Source organism: Melospiza melodia, chromosome 6 (genome assembly GCF_035770615.1).
Source record: "Melospiza melodia melodia isolate bMelMel2 chromosome 6, bMelMel2.pri, whole genome shotgun sequence".
NCBI lineage: Eukaryota > Metazoa > Chordata > Aves > Passeriformes > Passerellidae > Melospiza > Melospiza melodia.
In genome coordinates this window covers 71,949,446-71,973,909 of record NC_086199.1, presented here as the reverse complement: position 1 = coordinate 71,973,909, position 24,464 = coordinate 71,949,446, and the positions used below count along the sequence as shown (strand labels likewise).

Below are 24,464 nucleotides of genomic sequence, written 5' to 3'. Positions count from 1 at the left end.
AGAAGTTCTCCTATTTTGTCATTTTAGTATCATTTTCATCTCTTTAGATACTAAGTTGAACTAAATAGCCATTCTCTCCTCATTGATAATAAAAAGGTGGCACTTGAGATTACAGCAAATTCATATTCCACCCACCTGGAGAATTGGGATTGGTACCTGGATAGCTCCACAGAGAGTAATTTGAATACGAGAGAGGAAGTTGCACACCCAAGTATTTCAAATCAATGCTCATTGTTGGGTCCACAGAATTCAACTTCAGTCCCACTACAAGAAATAAGTAACAGTAAATGTCTCAAGGAAGCAAGATGTTACAAAAAAGAAAATCAAGATATTCACTAAAAGATTAACCGTTCAGTGACCATGGGCTTTTCTGGCATTTCCCCACCATTTTAAGAGACTTGAAAAAAGCATTACTGCCACAACAGTTACTTACATTGGATTTACAGCAGGTATAAATTAAAGAAATTTTACACAATGGAAATTTGAGAAAAAAACTGAATTACTTTTCATCATTTTTTGACTGCTACTGAAGTTTTCACAGAAATTTATTAACCACTGTGCCAGTGCTGTAAAAAATCTCATAATAAAACTCTCTATCTGTTTTTCTGAATAAATCGGCACCATTTACACCTTTAAAGGCTAGAGTTACTCTCTGAAGCCAACCCAGCTGACTGATACTTCATATCCCTAAGTTACCAAGCCTGCCAGCAGTACTTACACATCCCCTTTTGTACTGAGCTGAACTCGAGCAAGAACATACATCACACATACATCAGCTTCAACCAGCAATAAGAGACAAGAAACCACCTTTTAGCTCTGAAGAATGTGTGTGTGTTTGACTGCTGTGATATGAGTTTAGGCAGCGATTTCAGGACCCACCTGGTCCTGAAATGGGGAAAAATGGCTATAAAGAAACTAAACAATCTGTGTTGTTAAAGGCACTGAATCATTTGTGGCAGCATCAACATGTTCCTTCATTAACAACCCCCAATAGTCATATTGAAAGATTTAATTGCTAATAAAAGCTATTTTTGTCAATGGCAGAAATAATATAGATACAGAAGTGATGAGAAAAGTATAAGCTAGGAAAATTGATGTTGTACCTTTTCAGGAAATATTGTTATACTGAATTCAAGAAACCATTGACAATAAAATTCAGCTCACAGTTGGGAGCTGAGAACTTCTATTTTGACTTTTAGCTATAGAAACTTTCAAATGTTGCTGCTGTTGCCCACAAGTTTGAAATGAATACATTAAATGTATGCACCTTGAAACTGAGAATGTAGGGCTTGACAAGGCTCAAGACACAAAGTTATATTTGCACATACAGCAGAAACCTTGTGCTGGCCGTACACATTTATGCTCACAAGTGGAAACACAGTGACCAGATTACTAGCAGCCTGAAAACAATTGACATGAAACAAATCTCAAGCACGGTTATTTAAACAGATACTGTTATCACAGGCAGTCTACTGAGATGTAATTTTCATATCTACATAGGGAAAACAAGAATTAAGTCAGTCTCGAGTTTTGTATCAAAATATGTCGACTGACAAGGGTCAAGATGCCATTAATTTATTTTTTTCTATTCAAATAAAATTTAAAGAGTATAGAGTTTATTTTTCTTTACTCTCCTTTTTGCCACCTGCAAAAGCAAGCCTATCTTTGTTTTACCCTTAAAAGAAAAATAAGAGCATCACACATGCAGAAAATCTATTTTTTCAGTTTAGGATCACGAAGTAAAAAACACCCAAGACAAAGCCCAAGAGGATGAGCCCAAGAAGTGCAAAATGGAATGACTGCAGCCAGGAGCAGGCAGCCAGAGGAGAACAAATGGTAACAGTTAAGCATTATGTCAATAAAGACATCACCATACACAACAGGTGAATAATCACTTCTCAAAATTTCTATCACTTCCAGAGCACTGCTAAATTCCAGTTGCTGTAAGCAAACAGTAGAAAAGAAGAACTATAAGAACTTTCTCATCTTCATCAGCTGCAGCTGATTAACCTGAAATAGGTAACATGACAACAGTGCCTTCAATTTTCAAGAATATAGTCAGGGATTCAAATCAGCCCAGTTAAAAGAAGCATCCCATAGCACTGCAGTGCTCCAGCAGGAACTTTCCTTTTAACACCTTAAAGTTGGATTCCCTTCTTTCTGAAGCATCCTGCAATTCCGGTGTCTCTAAAATCTACACAGCCTCCATCAGCCTGTTATTAACATCACAGATCAAGAGCAATTGTAGGGTTCAGGTACAGCTCCAACATTTCATCAGTGAATCTCAAACAGAATCTTAAACTTCTCAACTACACTGTTGAGAATCAAAACAGAGTTAACATCAAAACTGCTACGTCTGTTCCTTCCAGGATCTCAAGTCTGCAAGGGAAGAGATCTGTAATTATTTGGAAGATGAAGGCAATCTGGAGAAAGTCTGGTTCCTTGTCCACATGCAGCAGTATGTCCTCAGTCTACACAAGAAGGAAGCAGCTTCTTCCTCCACTTCTTTTTCCCTTTCTCAGTCCCAGCTGTGGGTTCAGCTGGGCTTAGCACTTCTTTAAAGGGGTAGGGATGGATAATGTTAATGATAATGAAGTCAAACAACAAGAGTATTCATAGTGTAATTCACTTCACAGCCCAATCAGATTGCATCTGTTGTAGTAATGCTCTTGCTGCAAATTGTTTTCCTGTGTCTTCTTTTCCCTCTAAAACTTAGAAGCTGTGGTTTACCTCCATCATTGCTGAATTGCAATTTCACTATTTAACAAGCTCAGCAGATTACCATCCAACATGATGGAAATAATGGTCATCACCACTCAAGAAAATCAAAATTCTTCAGATGTCTTTTTCTTAGCCTAATGCTTGACATTTCTTGTCCATTTTGTAGTATCTGTGAACTGCTCAAAGCCCTTCAGAAGGCACCTCAGACTTCAGCTGGAAAAAAAGCACGTGGGTTGTACATGTTCTCAGCTGCAAGATCATCTCATGAGTAAAAGCCCTCAGAAATGCTGTAGCTGCCAATGTACCACATGGTTGCCAAGACACTGTAATTTTATACTTTTTTGGGTAAAAGTAACACCTAGGAGGTCCACAATAAAATCCTAAAATGGCTTAACATTGCTAGTTCTAATCACATACCATGCATAAACCATTCAAGACAGTCTAATGTTCTTCACCACAGAAGCTCTGAGAGGGCCCAGAACAGCTCAGATCAGAGCCAAGATCAGTATTTGGAGACTCAATCCCTACAGTGTTACAGTTATGTGTTTGAAACATTCAGGGCACAACCTCAGGAGTATGCAGTACAATGTTTCCATGTGTATCAATAATTTCATCACCTGCTCTGCTGCCAACGTTAACGTCATTGGTCTCAGGACTACCATTACTGTTGTCTTTCATCATCCTAAGAAGAGAGAACATGAAGTTCCACTCTGTGGATCCTTGTTTTTTCCTCCATCTACCTCAGAATAACTCTGTATATAAACAGAAGATCACAAACTGCAAGTACCTTGCTTGGCCCTTTAACATGGCTAATGAAGTGGATAAATAGGGACTCATAGAAATAAGGACTCAAATCACAGTAAAAGTAGTCTTGGTTAAGTGTTGCTGGATCTCTAGCTCTTCTACTCACCAAGAAATGCCTACTTTTATGAAGGAGTAAAACCAACTCTAACTGCTTTCAACCAGGTTTAGGTCATTACAAAACAGGCACCATCAAAAGGCTCAGCAACTTCTGCAAGCGGCACAAAACATGCAGACTCCTGCTCTCCTATTGGGAGATTCAGGAGTCACCTCTTGCCACCTCCACATTTTCTAGCTTGCAACAAAAACGTGTGCAGATGAGAATCCAGGGCCCAGCCATATCAGGAATGCACAGTGTTGGCACCAGTAGGAAATCATCAGCTGAGTATGACTAAGTGCAATGACCAATCAGGCTTATCAGCATGTACATGACCACTTACCTTCCTGAAGGCTAGGATGTATTACTTGTTTATGCCTCAAGGTCTTCAGCTCTTCCATCAGCTCCTTTTCTAATACTTGTATTCTTGCTTGACAATCTACTCAAAAAAAAAATAAGAGAACATATAAAAAACATTTGCCATGCAAAAAACCTGACCTAATTATTAATTTTTTCAGTGTGTCTTTACAAATTCCCTTATTGCAGGAAAGAGCCACTCACAAAAAAAGGAGAAAAATGTACCTGGATCACTTGTAGTCAACAGGGGAGCCTGAAGATTCTGAGACTCTTCTCCACCAGCTCTATCAACAGTGTTAATGTCAAGAGCTTCCTACATATATGAAGAGCCTTGAGTAAGTTAAGATACCTTGAAACACTTAGATGCAAAGTAGATCACATCAAATATTACCAAAATTATTCAAAACATGAGACTGTTTCATAAACAAGTATGCATTCCTTTATACAGAACTCTAGATCCCTCTACTTTTCCCTAAGCTGCAAGAAGTAACACCATGTTATGAAGAACAGATTTGGAAAGAGGTCACAAAACTCTAAACTCAGTTTAAAAGAAAACACAACTTCAGTTGTAAGCACAAAGGCTTTACAACTGAACAGCAAATTTTTGAATTTTACTCCACAACAATGAGGTTTTACCTTTGATGCAAAGGACACGAAAAGAACACCATCAACATCTTCAAGGTCCGGTTTAACATCTGGAAGGATATTCCCAGGCCCCAGAGAAGTGTTCTTGCTGGCTACTACATTTTTCCCTATACCTTTAGGTGGTCGACCAGCCTTGGAAATTTTCAGTTTCCGGGGCCTTCCTCTTTTATTTGTAGCTGATGATAGAGTGCTTTGATTGTTACCAGAGCCTTTGAGGGACATAGCATTCTTCAGTATGCCAGGCCTTTTTCTGCCACAGACCTCTTTGTCTGGATAATCACAATTTACTGAGCCCCTGAGATTAAAATTAGGTAATTTGGATAGAGCCCACTGGGCCTCTCTGACTGAACAGTATTTCTGTGACATCTTACTCCCAGGAGATTCTTTCTTCATAACTAACTCCTCAGGCCCAGTGACTGTGCCTGAGCAAGAGTCTTTGTGATTTTCAAAACACACGGGCATGGAATCCAGGACCGCACCCAAAGGGGATTTATCCTTCTTGCAAGAGGAAAGCATGGTCTGAGGCAGCTCAGATATCTTCACTGTGCTCTTTGTGACTGTACAAGGCTCCAAATAGACCACAGGCATCTTACCACTATCCAGTTTTAACATTTTTGCTTTGGCAACACCTGAAGGACTGGTTAGCATACGCTTCCTAGATGTGAATTCTCCATCAGTTCCATCTGTTTCACGGCGTCTCATTAGGTGTTTTTGTACAATGGGATCGTCATCATCAGTGTTGGAATATTCATCAGTTTCTTCATCTGTGTCTTCCTGTTTCACAGTTATTCCTTGTGTGCAAATATTTGACTCATAGTCATAGTCATCTACTGGCTCCTCTTTAATAACTACATTAAATTGTCCATTTGGGTCCAATGGAGATGCCACACGGGAATTGCTCTCATAACTGCTAGCAATGGGACTGGGGTGGGAGAGAAGGGACAAAACCAAAATACAACATAAGATTTTTATTTTATCAAATCTCCTTTACCAAAATTGCACCACCTCTCATAATTCCTGGTTATACTGTAAAAGGCCTCTAAAATGTTCCCAGTTATGTCTGCTAAATAAGCTGTCATTTTCAAGCTTACACTTTTAGAAATACTCAAGAAGCCCCAAGAAACTGCCATTATTAACAACAATCCAACTTCTTATCTGAAGGCAGCAGCACAACTTCCTTCTCTACTAATATCAGGGTGACATTTACCCTTTTTCCTCTTTTACTCAACATGAACTCATGCTAAGCTGTCATATTTGAAATGCTCAGAAGCAGCCTTAGTTTGCTGTGTATCTCATTAAGACACTAAAGCCATTATGCTTGCAAGTAAGAAGCCAAGTGAGCCCTTAAAGCACCAAAATTTTAATGCACCCTGAAGCCATATGCAGACAAGTGCTGAATTCAACTGTTGTTTGAATACTTACAAAATACTAATATCCTACTGAATTCTGCTGCATTTTCCACTAGGTCTGAATCCTACACTAACCAGAATTCAAAATACCATGCATTAGATACTGAAGACTAACAGTACAGGCAGCTCATAATGGGATTCTTTGAGGGCCAGACAGATCAGTCAAAGAACTACAGTCACCAGTCTTCTTTAGTGTATCAGAACCTGGCTCCTTGTCATAAGAAAAAAATGCTAATGTATGAAGCCAGAAATTCATACCCAGAATAAAACTCAGGAAAAAAAGGTCAGAATTTATTTACTCAATGTATCACATAGTATTCAAATAATACCTTATTACTTATTATATTATACACTATGTATAATTTAATTATATTAAATTATTATTGTCAACTTTGTGTTATTAAAAGTAAAATTATTTGTTAATGACAACAATTTCAAGTAAAATTTAATGCAATTGTAGCACTAATATATTATATAGAGAGCAAATATTGCTTTATATATACTGGAAGTATATATGTATGTGTGTCTACTTTATTAGGTTAACATTATCCATCCCTACCCCTTTAAAGAGGTGCTGAGCCCAGCTGAACCCACAGCTGGGACTGAGAAAGGGAAAAAGAAGTGGAGGAAGAAGCTGCTTCCTTCTTGTGTAGACTGAGGACATACTTCAGGGGGAAGAGCTGGGACACACAAGAATCACAACACAGAGCTGGGAGTATTCCCTTTATGGAGAAACACTGCAGCATTAAAACAGGAAGCTGGCAGTCAAGTTACAAATGTATATATTTACATCTGAAACTCTTAAGTGAAGCTACCTAGAAAATTTGATGCAACTCCTAAGGACACTAAGTAACCATTATTAAGCTCAAAGCAAAAATACTACTCCTGAGAGAACAGCAGGCAGCAGGAGACTGGAATACCAGTCCTGTTTTGTCTACTGTTTTCTCTGGACAATGAGCTTCCTATTAAAAATTTCCTAACTTTCATGTAATTAATAATGTGAAATGTAAGATTAAAAAGCCTTTCTGGGTCAGTGAGTTACTGTGAAAGAAATGAAAAGACAGACTACTCATAAATTACTGGCAGCTGAAAATCCTGGCACAATACTAAACTAAGAGGTTGATTCAGCAAAGCTCAACCACAATTAAAATTAATATTATTAAGACTCATCTGCTCTGCTAATTTAGAATTCTTGAAAATCAAGAGGCAAAAAACCCTAACAAACTTGCAGGCCAGGATTTCTATTTGATATCTGGAACTAAAAAGCCCTGCTGTAAAACTGAAACTTCTAGACCCAAATATTGTTTTATTCTGGATAATGCAACCATAAGCCAGGTGGTGACAAGAGTGAGGTATGACCCATGCATGTATATGCATGAGAAGATAAAGCATTAGCACAAAATCCTGTTTTAAAATTCTGATGCAATAACCAACTTTGCAAAGAATAAAAATGTTGCTCTCAAGCACTGAAGCAATTTCATCTGGCCTTAGTTTCTGAAGTTACATGCAACCTAAGTGTCACAGAAACTTCTCTTCCTCTAATTATGGGAAGATGAATCAAGGAAGTTTGTCCTCTCAAAATCTTCAATCTAAAATCAGGTAAAAATGTTGAAATAGTGTCTAAACTAGCTCTTTCTTTACCTGGTATGGAACACTGCATATTCAAACCAACTTTCTTATAGCCCAAGTAACGTATCTGGCACCCTTGCAATAAAACAAAAGCAGACAGACTGCCTTATTGGCTTTTTCCAGATTAAAATCCACTAAGCTGCTCATTTTTTGAAAAGTATTAAGATACTTTTTTTTTTTTTGGTACATCATTTAAATTACACTGGGAAGGAGTTGGAAAGGGAATCTGATTTCTTGTGCAATTAATCTAGCAAACTATGGCAGAGGTTTGAAGGATAACCACTTGCCTTTTTCCACCCAAAAGAAGGGCAAGAAAGGAAAAACACTCAAACTATCAAGACTAAACACAAGACAACTAAATTAGATCAACAAGACTAATGGAGCATTAAAAATCCCACAGATTTTTTATTTTTGAAGGAGGAAATTCAAAAGACCTTGGAAAGGAGGAGGAGTACATAAGCCTGTAAGGCTTAAGAATTAGTAAAGTTTGTTTGCCCCATGGCCTAAACATCTAAGTACATCCACAGTTAGGCACTTCTACTGAAATATCCACAACCCAAACTTTTTTTTTCCCTTTATAACACACCTAATTAAACTAAACATACTATCAGACCACAGAAGCAGAAGGGAAAAACCCACATAGTACCTTGCAAAAGAAAACAGTCCTTAATTTCTGAAGTCCTCTAATAACTCAGGATTCAAATTACTCTTAGGTACATATGCAAGCTTTTACATAGTTCTATTATCAAAAATGTCAGAAGAATTGAGTATGAGTGGGAAGTATCACCCTCAACAGCACTAGGAACTCCACTTCTTTTGAGGATTGTCTGAGAGGCAGCAGTTCCCAACTTGCTTCTCAAATCTAAGCTCAGCAGAAATCACTACCCTGCCTAAAAGCAAGACAGTTCCTATCAAGTACTACCTACTAAGAGTCTGCCTACCACAAAAACCCAAAACAAACAAAAAACCCACCAACCCCCCCCCAAAAATACAACACAACAAAAACCCCCAAACAAATAAACAAAAAACCCACAACTTGCCAGCCTTGATTTGTAAATATTAATGTGTTTGGTTTGATTAAGAAAAATGTCACACTCTCAGTGCTGTCCTTGGAAGCTGACATACTTCTGAAAAACTCAATTATAGGGCATGGAAACACTGTGAACAGATCAGAATAAAACAGGAGAACAAATGTTCTGAAAACCTCCAGCCCTTATAAAGATAGTTTTGCCATTTTTTTGGATAAGGTCAATTTTCTCTTTCCAAGTAAAGAATTTGACTTTTTCACACAGATTACAAAAACACAACAAAAAGCTGGCCAATGCCTGAAAGTAGTTCTAGGACAGTGGTAACACTTATTCATCAATGACAGGTGCTTCCAAGCCAGAAAACAGAAACTTTGCAGTTTTCCAGACTGCACAGATTTTAGCATATTTCAGAGATCAGTTACCCTGGAGGCAAAACCAGAGAAGGAATCTAACGTGCTCTGGATCAAAAGAAATTAAATCTGTCAATGTGCATCACCTATTTTGAAGGAAGGTCCCTGAGTCCTTAAAACATCTTTTATTCCTTGGAATAAACAGTTCTCAACTAAATCTGCTTCAATGACCCTTTCCAGGCAAATGAATATCATCATGAAAGCAAAATAAAGCTGTCAATAATTATTTTCTGAGTGTTACTTCTAACATGCAAAGTTATCTAAACTTTTCTCCATGATCTTATGAATTAAAAAAGCCCATATTTTCTGTAATCTGTGTATTTTCAGATTTAAGCTGGGATAGAATAGCATTTTTTGAGAATAAAGTAAGTCTAGAAGATCTTTTTACTAACAGACTGACACATGAAAATACTGCAAAAGAAAGGTTTGGGCACTCTAAATCTCCAAACTCCTAAGAATTACTACAAATAAATTCAATAAAGTGTCAAAGTATGAATAACTTTGTAATTTGAAGTTTTTCAGTTACCCTAACGGAAAAGAGATCCTTCTTGCAAGACAAAAAAAAAAAAAAAAAACAGAGGAAACCTCTGTCCTCTCTAAAACACCCTGCAGTTGTGTAATACAGTTGTACAGCATTACAGCCTTTGTATAACTACATCATAAATATAACTTTTCTCCAGTAAGAACTGACCTCTAATTTCACCATTAACATCATCCTGATATCCTGCAGTTAAATAATTTTCTTGTGTACTGGTCTACAAAGGTTGCTTCAGTCACTAAATCTTTGGCAGATTAAGCCTGTTATTAACAAACTGACATGAACCAACATGGCAGAAAAGAAACCCCAGTGTTTTTTTTAAATAATTTCTTATCATTCAAAGTATCTCTACACAGACATTAACTATTCACTAAGTCTGCTCCATGCTATTGCTTGGATTTTCAAAACTAAGTAAAAGTGCAGTAAAATAATAGTTTTTCTAGGCTTGCTTTAGAAAAACCAAGTTGTTCTGAAGTACTTCCCTTCCCTCAGAGCAAATATGAGGCAACTGACTACCAACAGGCAGGCTACCTCATACTCCTTTGTGGAATAAAAGAATTCACACCAAGCAGTGGTTATTGACAAAACAGTGGCTTGCTGTCAATTACAACTGCCTTGCAGCAATCCCTACACATATGCAACCTAAATACCCACACAGCATTACTTTCACTGATGAAAACTGAAGCTATAGATAGACAGCATGTCAATGTGGCGAGCAACCCTAAAAGCAAAAGCAGTGTTTTAATGACTGCAATATGCTCTGTCTAAAACTCTGAAAAAATTAATTTAGCTTTCTAAAATGCTAAGAGGGTTAAGTGAGATCCCTCAATGCTTCTCAACAATGAGAACTAAAGCAACACAGAAAATAATACTGAACTCTTGCATTCCCCAGACACCTTAGAAAGTCAAGACTGATACTATGACTGAGGAAAGAAAAGTTTTTAGTAATATTAACTGTTCTGCCATTTCAGGTCATGCAACCTTTAGCAGCAAACCTCTACACTGAGCATCCTGTTATTTATTCACAAAACATCCCACTTAACCAGCAGTTGTACTGAAAATGCAGCGCTAACCCACCTTTCAGAGACTTCTTGTTTCAGCTTTGGCATAACACCTGAAGGCAGGTCACTGTCCAGGAGACCCAAGAAGTCTCCTTCGGCATTAAAGGACTCTTTGTCCAGCTCAGTGTCTGATGGATTTTGACTAATGAATGAAGAATCTAAACTTCTCTGATGCACATCTAATGCATCAACTTCAGCAGGGTGACCACAAATGCTAGGAGTGCTAAAAACAGCACCTCCTTCCAATTCTAAGTTGTTGTTCTGTTTCACATCACGCTGAGGCCGACTATTCAGCCCATCATCTCTGAAGCCTTTAGCGAAAGGATTGTAGTCTATTTTCAGCTGGGTAATCTGGATGTTCTGGTAGGCTGTAACTGCAAAGAACTCTGTCTGTGGGAAGGTAAATGTATGGACATCGGGGCCGTTAAGCTGAATGACTTCTGTGGCTTTGTTTGCAGGCACCAGGTGAAGTCGCGGCAGATATCGGTGCATAGAGTGCAGGATGATGTGACCCTCCTGGTCCAGGGTATTGTTGGTGAGTTTAAGTTTGTAGAAGGATACTGGCTGGTGCATCCAGAACTGGCCAGTGGAAGGGGATTCTGGATGAATAAACACTCGTCCTAGAACATGTGGTTCTGCCCTCCCACTGGGCTCCCACCAACGGCCGTTCCATTTGTATCGGTGGTTGTCCACGGGGGATATGTCCATGACCAGGATGTACTTCTGACTGGAATTGAGCCCCGTGATCCAGTACCGGCAGTACGGGAACATCCGCCTCCCCTGCTTGGTCAGGATCATCTCTGTGTTGCGATGGTAGAACTCATTCCACATGCTGTTGTTATCCAGGGTGACAGTGATGCCCCCTGACACACAGTCAGCTGGGAGGCAGGTCTTCACTCTGGGTTTGACTGGAATGGATACACTGCTGGCGAGAGCACAAGCATCACTGTTTGCTACTAGGATTCCTTGGTCAGCTTTTCCATTTCCCTGCTGTTGTTTCAAGATGACAAAGAAAGCAGGGGCTGCACCAGACACAGTCCCACCGTCCCGGCTAGCCAAGACAATCTGCTGTTTCTCCATGATGAGCACTTTCACAAGCTCTCAAACCAAATGCAAATTCTACAGAGTTCTGATAATCTTCTACGTGTGATCACCATTCTGGAAGAAACAGAAAACACCATTAAAATTATTCCAATACAGTCTAAGAAAGTAATTAAGTAGCATGAGACATCCTTTTTGCAATAGCTCTCCACATTATAAACTTAAAAGATAAGCAGTACTATAAAAAAGAGCACAATCAGGGTCCAACACATCAAGGCTGTATGTGTGTATACAATTCTGACATGATAGACATGGGGGCTATGACACCTTTAAATTGCTTTTTCATACAGGGTTTGCCCCAACAGAACTCCTTGCTTTGCTTGGTATTTCTAAGCACTTTGTTCAGACACTCCCTCTAGTCTGCAGATCATTCACTTCGCAACATTAGGCAGAACATGCAAAAGTTTTCAGAAGAGCAAATGGCACATTTCTGACACAAAGATAAAGGTCTTGTCAGAAAGAAAGAAAGAGTTCCCTGAGGTCTACAACTTGTCAAAAATGTAAAGGAGGAAAGAAAAAAGAAATGTTAAAAACATTTTCTCTTAATTTCTTTATTGAAATTGTTGAAGTTTGTGTGTTTGGAACTTCTTTGCTTACACTCTCCAGCAATTTCTAACTGTCTGTCAAGGGCAGAGAGAAAGAAGGGACAAAATACTTCAAATGGATAAACTCTGGAAAAAACCACAAACCAACCCCCAAAAGACCATGCAGCTAAGATTAAATGGATGAATGTGAAGCATTGGGCAGCCTTAGCTCCCTTTATCTTCTCAATTATGGAAATAATTTAAATCAAACAAGAAAACATTTGTACTGTAATGATTAGCATAATCACTATTTAGGGAACTACAGAAGTTACTTTTATCTGTATATACACAACTCCACTTCTGTGTGTCTAACTCCCAGGTTAAGAATTATGTCAACACTGTAACAAAAGATCATAAACTACTTCATTTTACAACTAGCCTGTATATTTTTCTATGTGAAAATTTAAAATATGCACTTCTGGTAACACAAAAATCCTATTTCCACATCCAGATGTTTGTATTTTGATCCTTATTGTATGAGGAACACAACACTGACAAAAAAAATGATTGACTCATCAAATATGTAGTTGGTAGGAGCTGGAGACCAGAGTTAATCACCACTGCTAGAAGCTGAGATGCACCCCAGAGTCCTGAGGGAACTGGCTGATGTGCCAAGCCACCTTCCTTATTAGTCAAGAAGTCATGGCAGTCAGGTGAAGTGCCAGGTGACTGGAAAAGGGAAATACTGCACCCATTTTTTAATTTTTTTACTTCTTATGACAGAAGTATTCTGGGAACTACTGACCTGTTGACCTCACATCTGTGGCTGGGAAGATCGTGGAACAGATACTCCTAGAAGTGATGTTAAGGTCCATGGAGGACAAAGGTGACTTGTCAGCAGTTTCACCAAGAACAAGTCCTGCTTGACCAACCCAGTGGCCTTCTACAACAGTGACTGTGTTGGTGGACAGTGGAAGAGTTACTGATGTTGTCTATCTGGACTTCCATAAAGCCTTTGAAAACGTCCCCCTCTCTAAACTGGAGAGAAATGGATCTGATGGGTGGTGTATTCCCTGGATAAGAAACTGGTACAATGGTCCCATCCACAGGGTAATGATCAACAGCTCTGAGTCCCAGGGGACATTCACAACAAGTGGTGTCCCTCATGGGTCCAGACTGGCAAGGTAAGCGAAGCTAACATGTCTGAATGTCAAAATGGACCTGGACAAGCTTGATAAGAGATTTGACAAGTCCAAGTGCAAGGTGATACACCTGACATGGGGCAAACCCCAGTATCAATCACAGGCTGGGGGATGGAGAAATGCACTAGTCCTGCTGAGAAGAACCACTTGCATAGTTGTATCCAAAGCAGCATGGCCAGCAGGGCAAGGGATGGGATTCTGCCCCGCTGCTCTGCTCTGCTGAGACCCCACCTGGAGGGCTGTATCCAGCTCTGGGGTCCCCAGCACAAGAAGGACACAGATCTTTTGGAGCAAATCTAGAGAAGGGGCACAAAGATGTTGAGAATGACAGAACTCCTCTCCTGTGAAGAAAGGCTGAGGGAGTTGGGGCTGTTCAGCCTGGAAGAGGCTCTGGGGAGCCTCTTAATTGCAGCCTAGGTACCTAAAAGTGACCTACAACAAATCTAGAGAGTGACCTTCACAAAGGCAGCGACAGAAAAAGGGGAAATGGCTTCAAAATGAAAGACAGAAATTTAGATTGGATATTAGAAATAAATTCTTTACTACAAGGGTGGTTAGGCACTGCAACAGGTTATCCAGAGAAACTTTGGATGCCTCAACACTGCAAGAGTTCAACACCAGGATGGAGATGGGGCTTTTAGCAACCTGGTCTAACAGAAGGTGTCCCTGTCCATGACAGGAAGGCTGGATCTAGGTGTCCCTTAAGGTCCCTTCCAACCAAAACTGTTCTATAATCCTATGGCTTGGAAAACAACCATATCTCTTTCAAGAGAATTAACTCTTAATTCATAAGTTTTAAGTGAACTGGATATTTAATAAGACATCTTTATTTTGTTAGGACTGGGGTACTGAAGGAGGAAAAACCCCTCTGTGCTAACAAGCTGTCACATGCATGTGGCAAATGACCTCAAAGCTCAAGAGACAATTTATACCCTATTTATCATTCATATGATAAATGTTCTTAACAGGTAGGAAATATGACAGATCCATTTTTACCCCTTACACATCACACTTTAAAACCTAATGTAAAACTTAAATTGGAGGAAATAAACCAAAACTGTTCTGCACAGATTTTGATACCTGTGAATTTACAAGGTCTGGTTTTTCAGTTTAACTTTGCAGAGGAAATCCTTCCTCACAAACATACCCATAACCACCTACCCACTGAGGACTCCTAAACAGAGTCCAGGATACAAAATGAATTCAAGTATATTGCTCTGCTTTTTCAGTAGATTACACCTCAAGTCCCAGCAATGAAAAAGGTTATCCCCAAGACACAAGCACTTTCATATTCACCTGTAAGAATGGAATAGAAATAAATCTCAGATACAGAGAGTGGTGAAAAAGGAACCACATAAGTTCTACATGATTTTCCACCAACTTACTTTGCACATACACATATAACACATTTATATGTACAGTAAACATACAGTTGGAAAGTGAGATCACACTAATGCTGTGCTGTATGCACCAAAACTGCATTTGCTCACAAAGGAAACACACCATCAAAGTGGTTTCAGATCTGGTTTAACGTATGCAGGATGTCTGTAGCTTTACATTTACTTGAATCCTTTAAATTTATTAGACTAAATTATCTTACTAAAGACATACCAGAAAAAAAATTACAAAAAAATGCTCAATAACCATGCATTCAGCAGAAATTCTATGCATATAAAGACCTACAGAGTAATAGTTTCTGTTCTCCAACGCTCAAAGTTCTTATGTTGTACTGCAGTAGCTATTTCTACCACAAGCACCACGCACAGTCAGTCTAAAACGTGCGTGGTTAAAATGTGATTATGGGCAATTAGAGTAATCAAAATCTACGTTATTTCAGCGCTAGCACAGTCTCTTACCAGAAAACAATTTAATATATTTGATTACATTTGGTGACACACAGGAGCCTGTTTTATTATAGCACATAGACTCTAATGCAATATTTCAGGGGAAACACGTGTATTTGTGGAAGCTGACGTTCTGAACAGCGTCAGAGATTTCCCCTCTCTACACAGAGCCCTTGTAATTGAGAAGCAGCGTCCACGCAGGGCGCAGCGGCCAAAACCACTCACAAGTCGCACTAAGACCCGCCAAAGCAGGATGACAATCAGACGCAAAGCGTCCTTCTCACGTAAACAAACCAACCCAATTCCCCACGCGCCAACCGGGACGCGGCTCCGCGCCCGGCGCTCCGGGGCGGGCGGGCCCGGGAAGCGCCGTGGGAAGGGGAGCGCCGGCGGCGCGCGAGCCCCGGGGCTGCCCCGCCCGCCCCCACCCGCCGCGCGCTGCCGCCGAGACCCCACGGCGCGCGCCCAATGGCAGCGGACACCCACGCGCCGCGCCGCCGTTTAACACCGACCGACCGACCGAGCGGGCAGCAGGAGGGGCCGCCCCGGGAACGGCGGCGATAGACGGGGGCCCCGCCCCGGGCAGGTGGCGTCACGGCTGCGGGCCGAGCGCAGCACCTGTCGCTTTGAACGCCCTCCTCCCCCGCCCGACCCCGCTGCCCTCCCCGGCCGCGCCGAACGGACCCCAGCCAGAAGCCTCGGGACGGGGAGCGGCAGCCGCCCAGGAGCAGCGGGGGCCAGAACGAGCGCCCGCGCCAGCTGGCTGAGGGCAGCGGAACGAGCGCACGTGGGAAAACCGCGCCGCTCTTTGCCGGGACCCGGCGCGGCTCTGCCCAGCGGGGCGCGCGCCACCGGCGCTCCCGAGGCGGTCCGCGCGCAGCGGCGCCTCGCGTGGCCGCCGGGGCGCGGCCGACGGGCCCGGGCCCGGCCGCCTCGTGCCCGCGCCTGGTGTCAATTTTCGCAGTTCGGGCGGCGGGCGGAGGGCGCGCGCAGAGGCGCGCGGGGTTCGCGCGCGACGCGGCCGCTGCTCCCGGCGCGGCCCCGCTCCCCGGTCGTTACCGTGCGCGAAGCGCGCGCGGCCTCCCGCTTCCTTTCTCACGCGGACCGTGTGTCCGCCAGCTGGGGACAACGTGCGTGCGCACCGTGCTGACGTCATGGCGCCGCAGCGCGCGCATGCGCACGGCAGGCCGGCATCCCCCTCCCTCCCGCCTGCCCGTCACGTGCCCGCGCCGAGCGCAGGGCCCGGTGCCCGGCCCGGCCCGGCCCGCGCAGCGCCGCGCGCGCGGGGAAGCTTCTCGAACGGGCGCGCTCGCGCATTGCTCGCGCACCGGCGGCCGTCGAAAGCCCCGGGGCTCCGGTCGCGCGGCTCCGCCTCCCTCCGCGTCGGGAGTGCGCGCGAGGCCCGCGGCGCACGGCGCCCCCCGGCGGGCCGAGCGGGGCGGCGCCGCCCCGCCGTCCCCGTGCCCAGGGCAGCGGCCGCCTCCTCCGGGAAAGGAGCACCGCTCCCTGCGCCGGCAACGCGCCTCTCCACACTTGGCAGCGCTGCCGCCGGCAGGAACCGGCCACCTCCCGCGGAAACCCTCAGCTGAGCAAGCAACGCAGTCAGCGCTATTTCCATCGTCCGGGCAAGTTCTCGCTGACCGGCCAAAGCGCGGCTCAGACTCTGACCACGGCAGACCGGTCACACCGCGCCCCCGAGCCGGGCCCTGGGCGGTGTTACCGAGGCGCTGACAAACGGAGAGCCCGGGCTCAGCCCAGCCCAGGCACGGCCTCGACAGAGCTCCCCGCCTGCACAGCACGGCGCCGCGCAGCTGCCGCCCCATGCCCAGCCTGGCAGGCCTTCACAAACACCAAGGGAATTAATTACATGTTATAAACCAAGCACTTCTGACAATAAGCCCACTAAAACACAATTCTGAACGTTAAGGGAATTCACACCAAAATGCATCATGGCTGTGGGCAAAAACACCTCCATGAAGCCTTCCATCCCATCCCTTTTTCCATTAAGGTTATTTATTTTACAGCACTGTGTCTACTATGAAACGACAGAGACTTACACATGGTGCTAGAAGGCAAAGACATCAGGGCGACACCAAGGTCCAGGCTCACCCATACTCCCAAATTTTGCACTGACCATTGCCTACCACAAACTATAACTTTGTCAGGACTGGTCCTCATTCTGTCACCCTCAATCTTGTCTTATTTGAAAATGGGCAGAAGAACAGCAACATTACAAAAGGTCAGCACCCTTTGGATATTTCTTGGCAGCATAAGTTTATGCTATAGAAAATTATCTCAGAAGCACAGAACTAAAGAAAATAGATTTTTAAGAGACTTGACAAACGTGCATCGAAACATTAATACAGGTGGGTGTGTATGGAGGCCCAGAGGAATGCCACCAGCTCTCTACATGGATGCACACCTCTGTCTCTAATGTGCAGGTTGTTGGCACCATGTAAGCAGAGCAGTCTCAGCCACCTGAGAGACAGCCAACATGGGGAACAGCACTGTGGCCTGGAGCTGCTGTGTCCACAGGCCAGCAACCAGGGAGACTGGGATTCAGGAACCAACAGTGTCTAAACTCTGCTGCTGAAGGGTGCCTACCATACATATAAATATATATACACACACAAACACACACATATATATATGCATGTATGTGTATGACCTCCTCCTGCTTAGACTGGGAAGGGAGCAGGATATGGCTGTGTCTGCTGTGCTCCTGTATGTGTATGTCTGCCTGATTAGTGTGGCCAGTCATGTTTACATGTAAATGTCACGTGTGCAGGTGTTCTATGGGCTTGTAGCTACCAGCAATATATTTTCAGCCTTATTACTGGTCATATTTGGGGCATGAAGCTGCAACAGCCTCAAGGTGTTGGATCCAGCATAGTATTTTTCCTGTAACAAATCCAGTCAGAAATAATTACACCAATTTCAGGGATAGCATTTTATACCTACAGTCATCACATATTCTTTGGAGCAGTCATTGAGTTTTAGGGCCACAGGATAGAGATGCTATTTTGTATTAACCAGTTTGCTTCTGAACAATGACAATACAGAAATAAATGGGGTTTTTTTTTCAGCAAGAAAGTAATTTGTACAACTGAGAACAGACACAGAACTCAAGAGCAGACAGTACCCCATGTTCATGGCCCAAAAGCCACATGTTCCAGTCATGATAAAAGAAACAAGCCAGAGACTGTTGACATTGCCAGAGATTTTGCTACAGGTTTACCTAAGGCAGGTAGAAATGCTTGCCTGCACCAAAACTGAACCCCTGGTTTATCAAGAGAACAGATTCATCAGTAAAAGTCACAGCAATACTACAGACTTCCACCAGCTTAAGTAACCCAGTTCTAAGCAGCTTAAAGCTGACAAGAAACAGCAGTGCTGCACTGGAGAACAACATCTTGTTTAGATCACTGTGAACACCAGTTTTAAGGACTTGTTTGTGATATACATGAATTGGCAGCACAGCATTGAACTGGCTTGCACCTACTGAATCCCTGATCAGAGGGAGTTACAACCATCCCATTACTGGCTAGTATAAGGTATTTGAAATCTTTAAGTTCGCTACCAAGACGTACACTCTTCCCCCAAATGCTTCTTGCAGACACATTCCCTTGAAGGTATGAACTAGAGTCTTTACAAGCTGCATTTCAGCACCCAGTAAATCACACTCCCGTTTTCAGTAACACCCACATGGTGCTATAAAGCACCCATTCAAGCCTACCTGCTACAAATAATAAGAAACTGTAAGTGCTGGAGCTGCAGCAACAAACTGTTCTTCAGCCATTCTTACATTTAACCCGTGGTAAAGATTCAGTAACAAAGTCCCAGGCTTCACTACAGATGTATAAGTGGGAGAACAACTACAGTATATACACATGTAACTATATATAGGCAAAACAGAACAGCTGTCAACTTGTGAAAAACACTCAAGAGGTGTTGATTACATTTTTTGTTAGCAATCCCCTGAATACAAAGTAGATACATGACAGGACTTTTCTGTCACACAGCACAGAAAGACACTACTACAGGAGCATAAAGGAGGCTTTCAGCTCTTAAATTCACTTGCTAAAAACAAGCACTAGCTGAAACTACACTCGCAACCTGGAAACAACAGCTATCAAAACCAGCTGTGCCAGTGTAACACACCCACAGCAGCAGTCAGCAGTTTATTACAGCAGTCTAAAGTTTACCACTAACAACAACCAGACAGCCCTGACTGGGGTCAAAAATCCCACGTTTTGGACATTAAAAACAAAAGGCAAAAACCAACAAACCAAAATCCACAAGCATTTAAAGAGCTGAAAACGTAGTGATGTTACAACCAGAAGTATTGAGCAACGTGCGCAGTAGAAGAGTTAAAATACAAAAACCATTCTTTCTTTAGACAATGTTTTGCCACTTTGGAGAATGATTAACAGTAGCAACCCAAAGGAAATTCTGTTAATCCAACATAAACTCTAGATTAAACTGCATATAGAACGTTATCTAGTCCCATTTTCTATGCCATAACCAGCCCCACTGGCCTCTAACTCCTCCTTCAGTAGCAGTCTCCCAGAGCTTAATGTTAGCTGTACACAGATGTCTCTAATAATTAGCAGCATCTATGTCAGCTCCAGACCTGTCCTTAAGCAGCAGAACCAGGCCAAATTTACTTTGGGAAAAGTTTACCTAATGTTATTTTTGATAGGAAACTAGCTTAAATTCTTTTCTTAGCTTTAGTGAAGAAATATAGTTCAGTGCCAAGATGATAAAAGATGAAAGTGGTGTCAGAATCTAGACCAAAAGTGAGATTAAGAAAAGAAAATATTGAAAGAAATCAACCGTTGCAGGAAAAAAATGTTTTTCAGATATTTATAGAACATTTTTTAGCTTTCTTGCTGATGCAAACACACAGAAACACATGCTATAGCTGCAGCCAGCAAGCACTTATGCCTACAAAAAGTCTGACACAGCTTGGGCACTGCCAGCTTTCAGCCCAGAGCCTTGCTATTTATACTAAAACCAAATTCACATCACAGTCAGAGGCCTGACTAATGCAGGATGAATAGGTGGTAGTTCAGAAAGTGTTTAATCAACTGAGAGCTACACACCTGCAAGAGCAGCAGCTGCTTTTGCAGAAACAAGGCACATACCTGGGAGGGTGGAGGAAAGAGAGAAACTCCTGCTTCCCCTCTCCAGCAGCCATACCATGCCATGGAGTCCAATCTTCCAGCTCCCCATGAAGTCAGTAGTTTGACACGAGCATTAATCCTGCAACATACAATGTATTTTATATTTCTCAAGAGTTACCAGAACTTTTGGGAAACACTTCCTCAACACTGAAGATTGCAAAATGGAAATGCACCCAACTGGATGTGGCACTCAGTGCCTTGGTCTAGCTGACAGGTGGTCATGGGTCAAAGGTTGGATTCCATGATTTTAGAGGTCTTTTCCAACCTAAATGATTCTGTGATTTCTCTTAAGAATGAACCACTGGTGAGAGGCCAGGGAAAAAGGCAAAGTTAACTAATAATAAATATTTTTTTATCTGTATAAAATATGTTATATTTAGGTTAACGTATTTTACATTATTTTACTTCCCATATTTCATCAGTCAGTGATATGCCCATTACTCATACATTCAATGAATGCTGTACTTCTTAACATGCTATTATTTCAACTACCAAAAATCACAAAATAAAACAATAAAGCAATGCTTTGCTTTTTGCCATGCAACACTGGCAGAAACTAGACATAATCAGCAGGAATAGCACCATTTTGATGAATTTCAATCCCTTTATGCCATCATGAGGAACATTTATCACATATATGTATCTTCAGCTGGGGATCTTGTCCACATCATAGAAGGAAAAAAAAATGAGGCAAACGGACCTGAGCTCAGGACTATCCTACTCATTCAGCTACTTTATAGCAATACTCATTGCTACAGAGCCACTAATGGCTCAGCAAGTTACAACTGCCAAGGAACCTGTATTCCCCTTTCAAGTAAGGGTGAAAAAGAAAGTGACACTAATTAAAGTCCAGACTGTTGGCAAAGTGTTCCAGGTTTATATCCAGCTTCATTACTGTTTATTGACTTACCTGTGGTAAGGCAAACCACAACAAATTAACAGAAAGCACTGTATGAGAGTTAGCAAAACAGCGCAATCACAGCATCACAAGTATCACACAGGGTTCACAGTCTTGTAATTCTCCAAACTGACTTTTCCTGAAGATTGTGATTGGAACAAAGAATGCATTTTTGTTGTAGAGTGGGAACTAGAGAAAACCTTTCATTTTCTCTCTTTTATGCTGTTCACATTTCTTTAATGCCTTTCTGCTTTGGGCTTGATTTTAAATAAATTTAAAAGAGCTTTCTTCTTATGACATACCTTCATCATCCTTCTCATACACATCATTCTCACTGCATTCTTCCTTATCCAGTTCAGTAAAGGATTCATCCCAGGTACTAAAACTAGCCAAAATCCAACAGTGTAAGCACATTTCATCTTTGTGTGGAAAGAGAAGAGCAACTCCACCATCAAAACTTGATTCTTTGTTCTAAGGTAACCCAGTTTTAAGAAAGATTAACAAAAACCAATCCAATACAGCACAACACATCCTTAGTTATGGAAGAATAAGACAAGGGGAAAGCCCGGCTGGTGCTGCAGCTAATGACACTGATCCCTATGCACATGCCATGGCAGAGTGTATTTTGTAGATCCACTGCTGTCTGTGAAACAGCAGACAACAGCCTCCTCATAGAGAAGAGCTCTTTCTCACTCCACTAGCCAGAGACCTATTTCATCGTGTTTGTAAGGAAAATGTTTTGGACTTCCCATTTCTTAAGAAACCAGGTTTTAAAAACAACCACAAACTTAATAAACCATCAAGTGGATTTGTGTATAACTGAAGAAGTGGCCTACAGTCAAAGAGAAAGAATTTAAGGATTTCCTTGTTTTTCTTTTTTTTTTTTCTTTTCTGGAAGGTAACCAAGTTTATTCACAAGTGGTTTCCTCCAGTTGCATGTTTTCCCCCATGGCAGGCACAACGATGTCTGCACCAATACTGAGCCAGCAATGGGTGAGGTTAACAATCATCTGCTGTTAGATGAAATACAGAAGTGAATGAATGCTGCCCATCTCCACCAAACCTAAGAAATATGGGGTTCTTCCTACAAAAAGATGCACAAAAATGCTCACCTACGGGAACACTTTTCAAGCAGAATCAATTTCCCTTTCCAGTTCTCAGTACAGATTCACAAGGCACTGTGCCCGAGGGCACTCAAAGGGTGCTGCAGCTGCATCTGGCAGAACACCTGCAAGCGACAAGACCAAAGCTTCAGCCCGCCCCTCTTCTTTAAAGCCCTCTCGGTTTTCAGTCTACAGCAACTTCAAATCTTCGGGGCTCTAGCCCATTCCATCAAGCGCGACTACAGACGGCCCATGCCCTCACACAGTTCACGTCGGGAGAAAGGCAGCGTGACTGTTGTGCAAGATCTGACATCTTAATGAGTCAGGCAAGACGCTCCAACCACATATTGGGAAACCACTCATCCCCCCGGGCTGCTGAAACAGCCGCTACTCCTCGTGCCTGCCTACTCCTGGCTGAGCTCGCCTTCGCGCTTCGACTGCCTTCCAAACTCCTCACTCAGCGCGAGCAGTCCCGAGCAGGTCAGGTCGGTACCGGGGCCGCCAGCGGTGCCTGCCCCGAGCGCCCCCGCGGCGTGCCGGGGCGCACGCGCGCCGCCTGCGGGCCGCCCCGCCCCGCCCCCGGCCGAGGGGCCCCGCTCCGGCCCCGCCCAGCCCGCCGGCCTCTGGCACCCAGGGGGCACCGGTGCCGCCTCCCGGGAAAGGCTCTCCAGTAACCCAGCCCTGTCTTATAGATGGCGCTGGACACGCCCCCAGCGGGGACCGGTCCCTGGGGGCGCGATGGCTTAGGGAGCAGCGGCAGCTGCCCAGGGCCGGGCCTCACCCGACCCGACCATTCCCGGCTGGAGCGCCCGGATGCCGCTCGGTCCCTTTGAACAACCTCCCCGGTCAGGTGACCGCCGGCCGCTACCCACCGCCCGCCCCGCCGGGTCCCGCCCGCTCGCACCCCTGGACAGAGCGGCGCGGGGGCGCGCGAGGGGAGCGAGCGGCCGCCGGTCCCGTCCCCGTCCCGCGCGCGACCCCCTCGCCTCAAACGCGAGCGCGGCGGCAGCGCGCGGGCAGGCGGCGCGCGCGCGCGTGATTGGGCGGCCGCCGCGCTCACGTGACACGCGCACGCCTCGCGCCACCTCGAGCGAAAAACTTCCAAGGAGAGGGAGGGGGGGCGGGCGGCTCTTACCTGGCACCGCGCGCCGCCCGGCAACGCCCCGGCCCACGCGGCCCTCGCCCGCCACGCGCGACCTCCTGCCGTCCTCATCAGCCGCCGCCATCCATCACGTGCGCTGCGCACGTTCCCTGCCCCTTCCCCTGGCTTCTCTCCCGCCCCGCGAGGCCGGTGCCGGAGCGCGGCCGTGCGGGAGGAGCGCCGGGGGGCACCGGGGACCGGCGGCGGCCGCGCGGACCAGCTGCCTCGCGACGCCCCGCCAGCGGCGCGCCGCCGATTGGCCGGAGCCGCCCGCCGACGCGCTTCCGCTCCCAGAGTGCCGCCGGCCACGCCCTTCCCGCCCCTCCCCCGGCCGTGCGCGAGGGAGAACACGCCGCTCGCGCGTGGGGCCGCGCGGCAGCGCCTCCCGTGGCCGCGGCGCCCGCGCGCCCTTCCCCAGGGGCAGCCGCGCCCCGAGCGGCTCCCGCGGGCACGCCGGGCCCGGCCCCGCCGCCGCGCGCCTGCCGCGACACCGCCCGGCCGCGACACCGCCCGCGGCTCCTCGTCTTTCCTCCGCCTGCCGCGTTTGTGAATCGCGGACGGGCGGCTCGTGCGCTGCGGGGTGCGATGTTCCGGCGGGAGCTGGAGCTGCGGGCGAGCGCCGACGGAGCGCGGCTGGAGTTCACAAGGATTTCCCACGCTGTGGGCGCTGCTGCCGCTGGCACAAGGCTCTCGGACCCGGCAGGGCTCCCGGGGACCGGAGTGTTTGTGCAGCGCCCACGGAACTGCACTCACACCGATCCCCCAGTTA

The 24,464-nt window shown here is 44.5% G+C and overlaps 1 protein-coding gene across 9 annotated transcripts in view; it reads right to left on the bottom strand.

The window, feature by feature from the left end:
- Positions 1-23,726, bottom strand: part of MGA (MAX dimerization protein MGA) — a 59,250-nt gene extending 35,524 nt beyond the window's left edge. For 2 of the 9 annotated variants that reach the window (XM_063159067.1, XM_063159064.1), the window contains exons 1-7: positions 22,564-22,743; positions 20,515-20,632; positions 10,713-11,854; positions 4,613-5,543; positions 4,202-4,289; positions 3,963-4,058; positions 136-264 (exon numbers count right to left, since the gene is read on the bottom strand). In XM_063159067.1, coding sequence (XP_063015137.1) covers positions 136-264; positions 3,963-4,058; positions 4,202-4,289; positions 4,613-5,543; positions 10,713-11,776 — 2,308 coding nt within the window. In that variant the 5' untranslated portion in view covers positions 11,777-11,854; positions 20,515-20,632; positions 22,564-22,743. Of the gene's footprint in view, positions 1-135; positions 265-3,962; positions 4,059-4,201; positions 4,290-4,612; positions 5,544-10,712; positions 11,855-16,426; positions 16,514-20,514; positions 20,633-22,563; positions 22,745-23,689 lie in introns of those variants that run through there. The other 7 variants (XM_063159062.1, XM_063159065.1, XM_063159066.1 and 4 more) reach the window with 7 other exon arrangements.
- Between the last annotated feature and the right edge of the window lie 738 nt (positions 23,727-24,464).